This window comes from Apodemus sylvaticus, chromosome 1 (assembly GCF_947179515.1).
Source record: "Apodemus sylvaticus chromosome 1, mApoSyl1.1, whole genome shotgun sequence".
NCBI classification, from domain to species: Eukaryota; Metazoa; Chordata; class Mammalia; order Rodentia; family Muridae; genus Apodemus; species Apodemus sylvaticus.
The window spans coordinates 60,525,438-60,537,346 of record NC_067472.1 but is presented as its reverse complement, the minus strand read 5'-3'; the positions used below and the strand labels follow the sequence as shown (position 1 = coordinate 60,537,346).

At 47.9% G+C, this 11,909-nt stretch overlaps 1 protein-coding gene across 1 annotated transcript in view; it reads right to left on the bottom strand.

Moving 5' to 3' along the window:
• Positions 1–5,231: 5,231 nt before the first annotated feature.
• Ppfia1 (PTPRF interacting protein alpha 1) overlaps positions 5,232–11,909 on the bottom strand; it is a 77,654-nt gene continuing 70,976 nt past the window's right edge. The window contains exons 25-29 of the mRNA XM_052194483.1: positions 10,578–10,753; positions 10,028–10,096; positions 9,378–9,543; positions 7,479–7,549; positions 5,232–6,490 (exon numbers count right to left, since the gene is read on the bottom strand). Coding sequence (XP_052050443.1) covers positions 7,491–7,549; positions 9,378–9,543; positions 10,028–10,096; positions 10,578–10,753 — 470 coding nt within the window. The 3' untranslated portion in view covers positions 5,232–6,490; positions 7,479–7,490. The remainder of the gene's footprint in view (positions 6,491–7,478; positions 7,550–9,377; positions 9,544–10,027; positions 10,097–10,577; positions 10,754–11,909) is intronic.

Here is an 11,909-nt window from a genome sequence, read left to right as displayed (position 1 = left end):
TGCGCCACCACTGCCTGGCAACCTACTTTCTTATACATCCCAGGACTACCTGTGTAGGGGTGGCACCCACAATGGTGGGTTGGACCCTTCTATATGAATCATTAACCAAGAAAATGCCCCCACAGACTAGCCTACGGGCCAGTTTAATGGTGGCAATTCATCAACTGAGATTTCCTCTTCCAAGATTACTCTAGTTTGTGTCAAATTGACCAAAACTAACCAACATACCACCTATACACCTGTCAACTATCCATCTTAACTATCCATCCATCCACTCATCTACCTGTACTAGTTGGCATTAACTGTCAACTTGACACAGCCTAGAATCACCCTTTTTTAAAAAAAAAAAATCTCAAATGTGTACTTGTCTTATTCAGGTTGTTGTATGGACATGATTGTCTTGATACAGGAGGGCCAGGCCACTGTGGGTGGCACTGTCCCTAGGCAGGTGCCGTGGACGATATAACAAAGCTAGCTAATAAGGCAGAGGCAGGTGGATCACTTAGAGGCCAGTCTGGTCCAGATCAGCCCAGTGAGGGACTCTGTCTCTCCTGCCCCTGTCTCCAGAAGGAGGAGAAGGAGAAGAGGGGAGATGAAAGAGGGAGATCAGGAATGTAATTCAGTGGTAGTGTGCCTGTCTAGTATGTATAGGGCCCTGGTACCAACATTAGCACCACAGGGAAGAAATTTCTGGATAAACTGTCGAAATTTATGGATAGATCAAGAAGGAAAAAGAGATGTCAGGTGTCGGAGGAGAATGTTTTCATGAGCGTGTACATGTTCATGTGTGCAGGTATACACATGTAGGTGTAAATTCAAGTGCATGAGCACACACACAGAGGTCAAAGGACACATTATGGAATCTTCCTCAGGAAGGTCACTCGCTGCTTGAGACAGGATCTCTCTGGCCTGCAGTTCATCTACTAGGCTGAGTTAGCTGGTCAGCAGGCCCCGGGATCCTCCTGATCTTCTTCTCTGCTGAGGGGATTTCAATTGTGCTCCACTCCACCCACCATTATTCTCTCCTTGGGTCTGAGGGTCACACTCAGTCCCTCATGCCTGTACAGCAAACACCGAGCCATCTCCTGACATAGGGTATTTGTTGTTGGTGTTTTTGTTTAATAAAAGCTTGGTCTCATACATTATGTTAAATAAAAACTACAGGAATCATTTTATACTAAGTACCTAAACTGTGACCAACAAGTGGGGCCAGAGTCATTAAGCTAAGTTCCACGTGCCCAGGGTGAAAAGCCAAGCTCTATTCTTGAACCAGTGACAGTGGTATGTGCCTGAGTCCCCGTGATGGGACAGCTGAGACAGGAAGATGGTTTTTGCCTGGGCACCATGGTGAGAGCTCACCTCCAAGCCAGAGACTTGTTTACTCTTCTGAAAAAAGAGGGAACAGCTAGAAAATCAGTAACTTCCAAAGGAACCCCCTCTTGCTCTCTCACACAGGAACAGTTAAGAATCAGATGTACAGGTCAGATAGATGGCTCAGTGGGTAAAGGTGCCTGCTGCTAAGCCTGACAACATGAGTTCAATTCCCAGGACTCATGCTAGTAAAATAAGTATGCCATTGTGTGCCTTGGTTTCTTCAAACCCTTCACTGTCTGGGGTGTACCTCAAAACTACCACCAAACAACACAGCCTTCTCCCCTCATCCCCAAAGAACTACCCACTTGACAAAATGCTGCTATATTCTAGACTCAAAGCCAATCAAGATCCATCAACCAATATATATGTATTTGCCCCATAATATTCACAAAAGCCTGAGGCCAGAAGAACCAGTGATCAGGGCTTCTGGCCACAGCAGAACTGCTGTACTCAAGAACTCCTAACAGCTATGGTTGTCAACACAAGATTAAGTCAGTCAACATTCCAGAATGGACTGGGGATGGGGCTCCCATCACTATCTGAGGAGCTATTGGCAGTTGATAGCTGCTGGAGGGGCTAAAGCTGGGTTTTTTGATGGTGTGGTTCCTGGTAAGTCAACTAAGCATGCACCCATCCACCTACACAGCCCCCAGTCCATCCATTTACCTCCCCAGGGCAGAACTTGGAATGCACTGAATGCACGGAAATGCAGAACAGGAAAGGTAGGGCAAGGAGGGGCTGGGAGCCATTTGCCACTTCCCTGGAGGAGAGAGGGAGGGGAGGGAGAGAGGGAGGGGAGGGAGGGAGGGAGGAAGGAAGGAAGGAGGAGAGAAAGAGAGAGTCCCAGGCAGACTGAAGGCAGGAAAGTGTTGGCAGATTTCCCAGCCTGCTGAGGCATGGAACAATAAGAGGAGTTGCACTTGAGGCCCAAGGCAAAGATTCTATTGACCTTGTTGGGAGGTTAGAGTGAGAACAAAAGTCTGTGTCAGCAAAACCGTTTGTTAGCTTGTGGCTTTGCTTCCTATGGTACTGTAGTGTAAGGTGGTTATGAGAAACTCATTCGCTGCTGCTGTGGTATTGACCTGCAGCCCTCCCATACCTGTCTCTTGTGTCTTTTTCCTATCATCCCTATAATGAGCTTCAGTTCACTCAAGAGGACTGTGCGACTTCATATCAATACACAGAGGTCTCTGAGCCTCTGAAGGAGGCAACTCTAAAGATACCTGGCTCTTAGTCTAGTGACACTAATGTCAGCTTCTGGACTAATTGTGCTGTGAAGATGTTGAGGCAGGCTTTGTGGTGCAGGCCTGTGATTCTAGCCTTAGGAAGACTGAGGCAGGAAGATAACAGTTCTAAGACAGCCTGAGTTATACAGCCGGCTCTTGTTTAAAACCAAACCAGGCAGGAGCAGCAGTGCACATCTTTAATTCCCATGTTAGGAAGGGAAGCAGAAGCAAGTGCAGCTCTGTGAGTTGAGGCTGGCCTAATCTACACAGCAGGTTCCAGGACAGCCAGAGCTGAGTACAAAGACCCTGCCTCAAAAACTATGTAACTGACTAGCTAACCACACAGCAAAGTGCTGTGCTTGCTGTAACTTGTTCTTGTGGTAGCAAAAGGAAGTCAGAGCTCCTCTACCACCATCCTGGCAATAGGAGGCAAAGCATGTGGACTCCAAAAGACCAGGCCATACAATTCAAGGTGAACCCAAGGGAGGCTGGGGAGGGTGTATCTGCTCCTGTGCCAGAACACCAATCCTACATGGAAATGGTAGCTTTTGAAGCCAGTTCTTCTTATCCCGGTATATACCGAGCACTCAGGAGGCCCAGGAAGGATAATTACCTAGAATCCAAGGCCAGTCTGTGCTACAAAGTAAGACTCTATTCCAGAACAAACAATTACAACCCTGATATTGTAGCTAACCTTGTAACTCTAAATCAGAGGCTATCCTAGACTACCTAGCTAAGTTCTGGACCAGCCAGGTTTACATAGGAAAACTGTCTGGAAAAACAAAACAGACCAAGGGTGCTGGAGAAATAGATCAGTGGTTAAGATGGCTGAACTGAATTTTGGTTCATAGCACCCACAATGAGAGGGTCACAACTGTTTGTAATTTCAGTTCCTGCAGATCCAACATTCTCATTAGGCCTCCAGGTAAACACACACACACACCTCTTTCCTTTCCCACTTCCCTGATAGTAAATCTTTAAAACAATGAAAGCAAATGGAGCCAACTTTCCATGTGTGTTGTGGAAGATGGAACTCAGATCCTTATGCCTACGCTGTGTGGTTATTCTCCCATTTTTTTCATCCCAGCAGGTAACAAAAATACAAACACATAAGCTAGGCATGGTGGTGCACAATTTTAATCCAGCACTGAGGAGGCAGAGGCAAGTGGATCTCTCATGTTCAAAGACAGCCTGGTCTACAGAGTGAGTTCTAGGAAAGCTAAGGGTATAGAGACCCTGTCTCAAAACAGAAGAAAATAAAAACCTGTAATTAGCCTGAAAGTAGTGTATGCTGGGAAACAGGTTAAGAAAGATGTGGGTAGTTTTATCTCAGAGATTCTGTTTTCCAGTTTTTTTTCCCTCTATATGGTGTTCAAATGCTCTCGGTGGCCAGAAGAAGGTATCAGAGGCCCTGAAGCTGAAGTTACAGATGGTTTTTAAGCTTTCTGATGTGGGTGCTAGGAACCAAATTTGTGTCCTCTTAACTGTTGAGCCAGCTCTCCAGTCCCTGCAAAGAGTATTCTCTGTCCCTGTGTGGTCTTTTGTTGTTCTCTGGACTCTGTGATTCCAGTGATCCTCCCAGGTCCCATCCAGCTGCATCTGGATCACAAACATACACTCTCACATCTGGCTACATCATTACTTTTGCCTACTGACCATCTACTCAGCCCTGCTTGTTTAATCTTTGAGATAGTTTCTACTGTGTGCCATGGCGTTGGGCCTGCAGCTCTGCCTGGCTTCCTAGTTGCAGTGTTGCGGGCATACTCCTCTGTGGGTGGCTCAGAGGCGGTTCAGTACTGGGAGGGGTCATGAGTATGGCGCTATCAGAATTAAGCCAGGGATGCTTACAACCCCATTCCTGCCAAAGGTGACACAGAGCAAAGCAGCACGCAGCAAAGTGCTCTTGGAAAAGAAACTGCTATGGTCGCCCATTCTATTGAAAATTCTCAACTGACTATGGCCAGAGCAGGCATCAGAAATCCTGGAACTGCCTAGAGTTGAACAGACATGAGCTATCATGTGGGTGCTGGGTACTGAACTCAGGTCCTCTGGAAGAGGAGTGAGTTCTTAATCACTAAGGCAACATACACACACACACACACACCCCACATGGGGTCTGGAAACCTTGCCTCAAGTCCTTTTGTTTGTAAGGCAAGCACCTTACCCACTAAAGCCATCTCCCTGGCCCCAACGGTTGCCTCCAGCAAATAAGGTTTTGCAGGTCTGTGGCACAGGTCAGCAGACAAGTTGTAAACAGGAGGCAGTGCCCAGAAGCACAGCTGTGCTGGGGAGGGGCAGGAGGACCCTGATCCATACCCGTTCAGACATGACCTGGGAAAGCTGTCAGTCTTGAGGAGACACAACTTTCAGAAGAAAGACTCAGGTGGGCAGTGGCCCTAGAACTGCCTGGAGTGAGTTTAATGGGGCATGGCTCTGAGGCTGACTGCTTTGGCCATTGTGACGCGAGTCCTCTCACCAGTGCCACCCTTTGGCCTCTCCTACCTCACTGGCTAAAGGCTCTGCCTCAGTCCTGGGGTTGCCCAGGCCATTCCAGCCTGGTGCTACCTCTCACCCTGCTGCACCTTCAGCAGAGCATAAGTCAGTCGACGCTTGTTCACAGCATTCTTTAACTGGCAGTGGAAAATGCTGGGGACTTTATTGAAAAAAAAGCAATAAATAACACTGTGATAAAAACAGTTCAGACGTCGACTGCACAGACTGTTATATAATCGGGGGAGGGAGGGAGCCACAAATGATTAACAGAAAAACAGAACAACCAATTGTCCAGATGAATTAAAAGCAGAAAGCAAATATAAAAGCCTCTCCCACATCAGCTACACAATAAATACGTACGCACATGTGTGCCTGAGCCCTGTGGCTTCTTAGTTCACTGAAGTCAGTCAGGAGGCTGCCAAGACAGTTCAGTGGTAAGGTTCACTCTTACAACAGGTACAAATAAATGTAAGACAGTTTACACAAGAAAAATAAGGCCTTTATTGGAGTTGCAGCTGCCCGCTCCGCTGAGGTGTCTTGCTTTCACCTGCTCTGCCCCAGCCAGGAAATGAGCACCTGCCCGTGATTGGTCCTTGAAGAGTGTGAGGGAGGGAGGTGGCTGCAGGGCTCCATCAGCTGCTCTCTCAGTCTGCAGGTGAGGCCACCCTGCCCCTGTAGAGTGCTGTTCCCAGCTCAGTGCCCTGCTCAGCCTCTGGAGACAATCCACCCATGTCCAGAGCAGGGCCAGGGATGTGGTCAGGGGTAAGGGCTGCTCACAGAGTCCTGACCATCAGTCTCAAGTCTGATGGAAGCTGAGATTTTGTCTAGAAAAAGTATGGTTAGGGTCAGTCATTAAAATATGACAGAAAACGTCTGGAAATCCAGTCTGCTTCTTTCAGAATGATTGTTGCAGAGCTGGACAGTGGAGAACGCACATGGCTTGTGTCATGATGACTTTATAAACGTAGCAAAATCCTTTCCTCTGTCCGGTTCATCATTAAAAAATTAAACAGGAATAATTACAGTAAATGCATAATTTACAAAAGCCCTATAATTTGCTCAGATTTATACACAAGCATTACAGTACATTCATTTAAAAGACTAAAATTAGGTATAAGAACATGAATTGACTCCAAAGGATATTTATAGCCTGGATATACATGAAAGAGTAAGTAACTATATAAATGAGGAAGTATAAGTTTACATAAATATAAGAAACAAGTCAGTTCTAAAATATTTTCTCTATGATATTTATGATTTTTTTTTCTTCACTAGTTTTAAAACTCTGTAATAAAATATCTTGGGTCCATATAGCAAGAGTTGCCAGATGGGCCCCAGAGCTCTGCACCGTCCGTCCGTGCCTCGGCAGCGTCATCTGTAGAAGTAGTGTGGGTAAACTGCAAGTAAGCAAAGACACTTCCTCTCAGCACAGGCTGCCCACACAGGGCCACCCCACAGCCACCTGTCACCTAGGCCCAGTCCCCAAGCATGTGTCTAAAGATATTAATTAAAAGAAGCAAAAAACAAACAAGCAGAACCCGTCCCAGATCCATAACCATAACAGTACCATAACATAATCCAGTACCATAACAGTCCTGGGAGCGGTGTGGGGGGTGGGGGCTTAGGAGCAAAGAGAGATGAAGGAGGCCTAGGCCTGGGCCAGCCACCCTTAGCTCTATGCTTAAACAGCAGCTCTCCAGACTGAGGGCCGTGGTATCACACCTACAGCCACCTGAATAACTACACAGCACAGGAGGAGCCTCACATGGGGACCTGTATTTGAGCGAATCAAAGAGTCACACCAGTGTAGATGACTTTTCTCACCCCTGCACCCTCCATGACATCAGCCAACACCTAGGGCAAGATGATAAATATAGACCTTAGAAAGCCTGGAGAGATGGCTCAGCAGTTAAGAACACAAACTGCTCTACCAGAGGTCCTGAGTTCAATTCCCAGCAACCACATGGTGGCTCACAACCATCTGTAATGGAATCTGATGCTCTCCTCTGGAGTGTCTGAGGACAGTGACACAGTGTGCCCAGCACCCACATCAGGCTGCCCAAAGCTGTCCATAACTAGCTCTAGGGGAATCTGACGGCCTCATTTGTACTCTTCCGGCACCTGCACTCACATATGCACATACCCACTCACAAACATATACACGCACACACACACAGACACGCACACACAGAGAAAAAAGAAGGTTTTCACCCTCTGTGGTCACTCACTATCCACCACCTGTGACACCAAATGTCAGGAGAACTGTATTCTTTCAGTTCCCAAATAACTGAGGTTGGCCCTCCTGGTCCAAAGCTGCCCAAGCCAAGTGGACATGAGGGCCCCTGGGCTGTACTGGGGGTGCTGGGGCAGCAGCTCTCTACTCACCAGCAGGAGGCTCTAGCAGGAGTAAGTCCTGACTGTGGCAGAGTCCAACCTCTGTGCTCCGGACACACTACCTGTCTCCACAGCCATGGGAGGAAGCATGCAAACACAGCGTGCAGTTAGTGTTAAACATCACACAAGGGAACAAAAAAAGACATTCCACAGTAATGACTTCTGGAGTGATGGGAGGATAGCCTGCTGTGGGGAAGGAGCCAGGCAAGAACACCATGGTGGCCCAGAAGCTCCCCGAGAGCCCGGAACCTGGCAGCTTACTCAGAAGCAGCAACGAGCAAGCATCACAAACACAATCTCAGGCATTCCTGTAAATGACAACTACGAAAGACACCACGTTTCCCAAGACTGCACTGCAGGTCTGAATTACACAAGAATACTACACCTCCAAGCATCCATAGGTAAATCCCAGCCCCAAGAGGGACTCTGGGAAGGGCTGAGGCTACACTCCTAAGGTGGAAGGCTCCATGATATAGGGCAGAGGTGAAGGGCAGGATGACCAGGACAGTGGCTTCTCTTAGGAAACCAATGCCCAGCCTCAGTTTCCATCAGAAACTGTGGAAACCACTGACATGCTGGTTGCCATTTAATAAACAGCCAGCATGGCTGAAGAGACAGAATGGACCCGTGTACAAGGAGAAGGCTAAGTCCCCACAGCCACACTCTCAGAGCCACTGTGACAGTGGCTTAGCGGAAGGAATGCCTGCCTGCCATGAACACTGCATCTCAGCTTTCCTCCCTCAGATGAAGTTCTCAGCACAGCTGGTGGCCAGCAGATGCCTTCTCACGTGAGAGTAGAGGAAGCCACCTCCCACACCCTAGCCTCCCACGCCTCTTTCTAGGCTCCCATTCTTAGAGCACCAGTGCTTGACTGAGGAAGCGTGGTTTATAAAGAGGAAAGCCTGTATGTGCCCATTCAGCCTGAACTAGGCTGGCACAGCAGGCTCACACTGGTTCTTATCAAGTTGCTATGAGCAGACAAGACTGGACCTTCCTCTGAAACACAATACTGAACCGTGGCCAAAGCAGCCAGAGCTTTCTACCTGATGTGCTTTCTGGGAGTCCAGCGCAGCGAAGCTTTGCCCCGTACATGTCCCAACAGAACATGGCTCATCCATTACCCACATTGGTGAAGAGGAACCTGCCTGTTAGGGCTCAGGTTGGCGGCTTCCAGTATGTGGCTGTCAGTTATTAAAACCTCCTTACAAACACACACGGCACAGCCAGAGGGCTTGCTCAAGAATGAAGCTGCTCAAGGTCATGTGCCTTCTAGCAGCAAAGTTCTAGGCAAAGCTCTGACTTCTGTCCTCAGAAGTCCAGGGTCTACTCTGTCAGCTGTGCCCCACCTTCTCTGGTGGGGCCCACCTAGTTTCAGCCTATCTTCCCTGACCTATTAATAGGGACATATGGAAAGAATGGGAACTGAGTGGAAAGAGGTGGGAACTGCATTATTTACAATTGCTTGGGCCAGCTGTTGTAGCTTATGCCTGTAATCACAGCATTCACAAATTGAGTCAAGGCAGGAAGCTTACTGTGACTGAAGACAACCTAGGCTACTACAGTAAGACATGTCTTAGGAGCAGGCTGTGCTCAGGGCTTTGGCATACAAAATAAAGCAGGCACATCTGTGCTGCCTGTCGGGTCCAATCTCAACAGCACGGGCTCTACCCAGTTCCAAGAACAGACAGTATTAAGCCTATAGAAAACAGGTTAAAATTCAATCAAACAAGGATTTTCTTAGTTTCTGTTACTTTGGTGGTTAATCTCGACAATCCACTGTTAGGGTTAGCTGAACAACAAATACACCTGAGCATGCAGCTGCACTCCAGTGCCCCGGGAGCAGCCAGTGCCCACTCCCCACATGTGGTGGTTATAGGGCCCACCACATACCGTCCATCTGAACCTTCTTTGGCTGCATAGAGGGAGATGACATAGAGGAGGTGACCCGGAAGTTGGCAGGCAGCGTCTCTGCAGAGCCAGAGGCCAAGCCACGGATGTCCTTTGGTCTGAACTTCTTCCTCCAGGATGGTGCCCTCCTGAAGCTTTTGTCATCATCCTGGCAAACCAAGGAGACAAGTGCCAACTAACAGTAATCATTCTTGATGGATGGTAGTGATATGTGTCTTTAAATCCCAGCATTAAGGAGACAAAGGTAGGTAAATCTCTGAGTTCGAGGCCAGCCTGGTCTTATAGTGGGAGTTCCAGGACAGTCAGAGCTGCCCAGAGAAACCCTACCTAGAGACAAGCAAAACAAAACAAAAACTATTCTTTTCTGGGCTGGGCATGACAACCAGTAGACACTGTCAATTCAATTAGCTCTCTCAGCACCAGCATCTGTGTACATATATATTTGAATTTATGTCCACGCTCCTTAAGTAGCATTTTCCACACGGTTCTAAATATGTTGAAATGGGGCCCACTCGACACCCATGAACACACGTGTGGGCTGAGCTGAGCTCTGGTGATCGCTTTCTAGCCCCAACAGCAGAAAAGCATGTAGAGCACAGAGATGGAGACCGTCGCTCAAACTGAGCACTCACCTCGTCAAACCTCCGATCAGTCCCTGTGACCAAAAGGTTGTTGAATTCTCTTTCCAAGACAGCTCGAGCCTAAAACAGTGAAAAAGCCACCAAAGCTTTCATCAATTACTAAGAAGGACGTGGGGATGTCCCACTGCCAGGGACACCCTGACCCATGATGGAATCCAAAGATCACATCTAATCTGTGGGTGGACTTGAGGAGAAGGAGCCACAGTCATTGCTATACGGACGGCTGGAGTCTGAGCTAAGGCTGGTGTTCTATAGAGAAAAGGGAATTTCACATTTTCAAATATGCTCATGAAGCAAAGAAAATTAAGAAAGCAATTACCACAAAAGCGAAATTAATAAAACTTCCATGTAGTACACTTCAAACAGAAAGCAGATGAAACTGTAGCGCTAAGCCTCTGTTGATGCACTATGGAGCTACAGAGAGTCTTCACTAGATATGCAATGATTAAGTTTTCCCTGAACTGGAGGGGGACAAGTGAGCATGTGCAATCAGGACTTCTGGAACACTGTCAAGGTACAGGACTGAAGGCTCTGGGGTCACCTGTGTATTCTGCGTTGGAATCTGTAACAAGAGAGCCAGGGCACTGAAATCGAAAGTCTCGTCCAAGGCCAGAAGTGCCCCGTGAACACCGCTCTCTATTAGGTTGTTGGCATATTCTTTAAGGCCAATCGACAGGATCCAGCGAATCACCCGGTCATTGCTCCACACAAGCACATCTGCAAGAGTAAAGTAAGTGTATGGTAGCCTCAGACATCCTCCACTCACAATACCCTGCAGCACAGGGTCCTGCTACAGATCCTGGCCTCGAGCTCCTGAAACAGACCCAAGCCCCCAGGTGCCAGTATCACAGATACCACAGCCCTCACATAGGAATTCTATCCACGCCACTCTAAGAACCCACTGGAACTACTCCAGGCAACCCAGGGGAAAGGGACAGAACTCACTCCACTTCCAGAAATAGACTGGAGTGACAGCCTATAAACCTGAGGACCAAAGCAGATTGCTCCTGTCACAGACAGAGCCACCTCCAGACTAGACACTTGCTCAGTCTGCATATTTCAGGCACATGGGGCACAGTTTGCTGGGATGCTAGGCATGCCCATCCCCCACTCCCTCCTTCACAAGAACCAGGTGGTGCTGAGGAAGCTCCTATCAGCTACCCAGCCCATGATCCTTAGTCTCCTAGGGTCTCTTCTGTAGAGCCAACATAACTTGCATTCAAACTTTTACTCAATTTAAACATTTTAATTTACTTTATGATGTGCCTTAGTTAGGGATACTACTGCTGTGATGACCATGATCAAAAGCAACCTGGGGAGGAAAGGGTTTATTTCATTTACAGTTCTACTTAAAAGTTCATGATTAGAAGCAGTGAGGGCAGAAACTCATGCAGAGTAGGAACCTGGAGGCAGGAGCTGACGCAGAGGCCATGGAGGGACCCCGCTTACTGGCTTGTCCCCATGGCTTGCTACGTCTGCTTTCTTATAGAATCCAGTACTGCCACCATGGGCTGGGCCCTCCCATATCAATCCTAATTAATAAGATGCCCTGCATGTTTTCCTCCTGCTGGATCTTATGAACAGTTTCTCAACTGAGGCCCCTCCCCTCCAGTGACTCTAGACTGTCAAGGTGACATGAAACTAACTAGCCAGCATAGGATGCAATTATCTTCAATGTTTTTCTCATTTATTTTCTTAAGACTGGGTTTCACTTTGGAGCCTTAGCTGGCCTTGAACTAACATGGTGCTTCTGCCTTAGCTTCCTGAGTGCTGGGGTCACAGACATATGTCACCATACCCAGTATTCATAGAGAAACTGAAAGGCATTCTCTAGCACAGAGGCTCTGGAGGCCACACCTTGTAACAGGTAAAG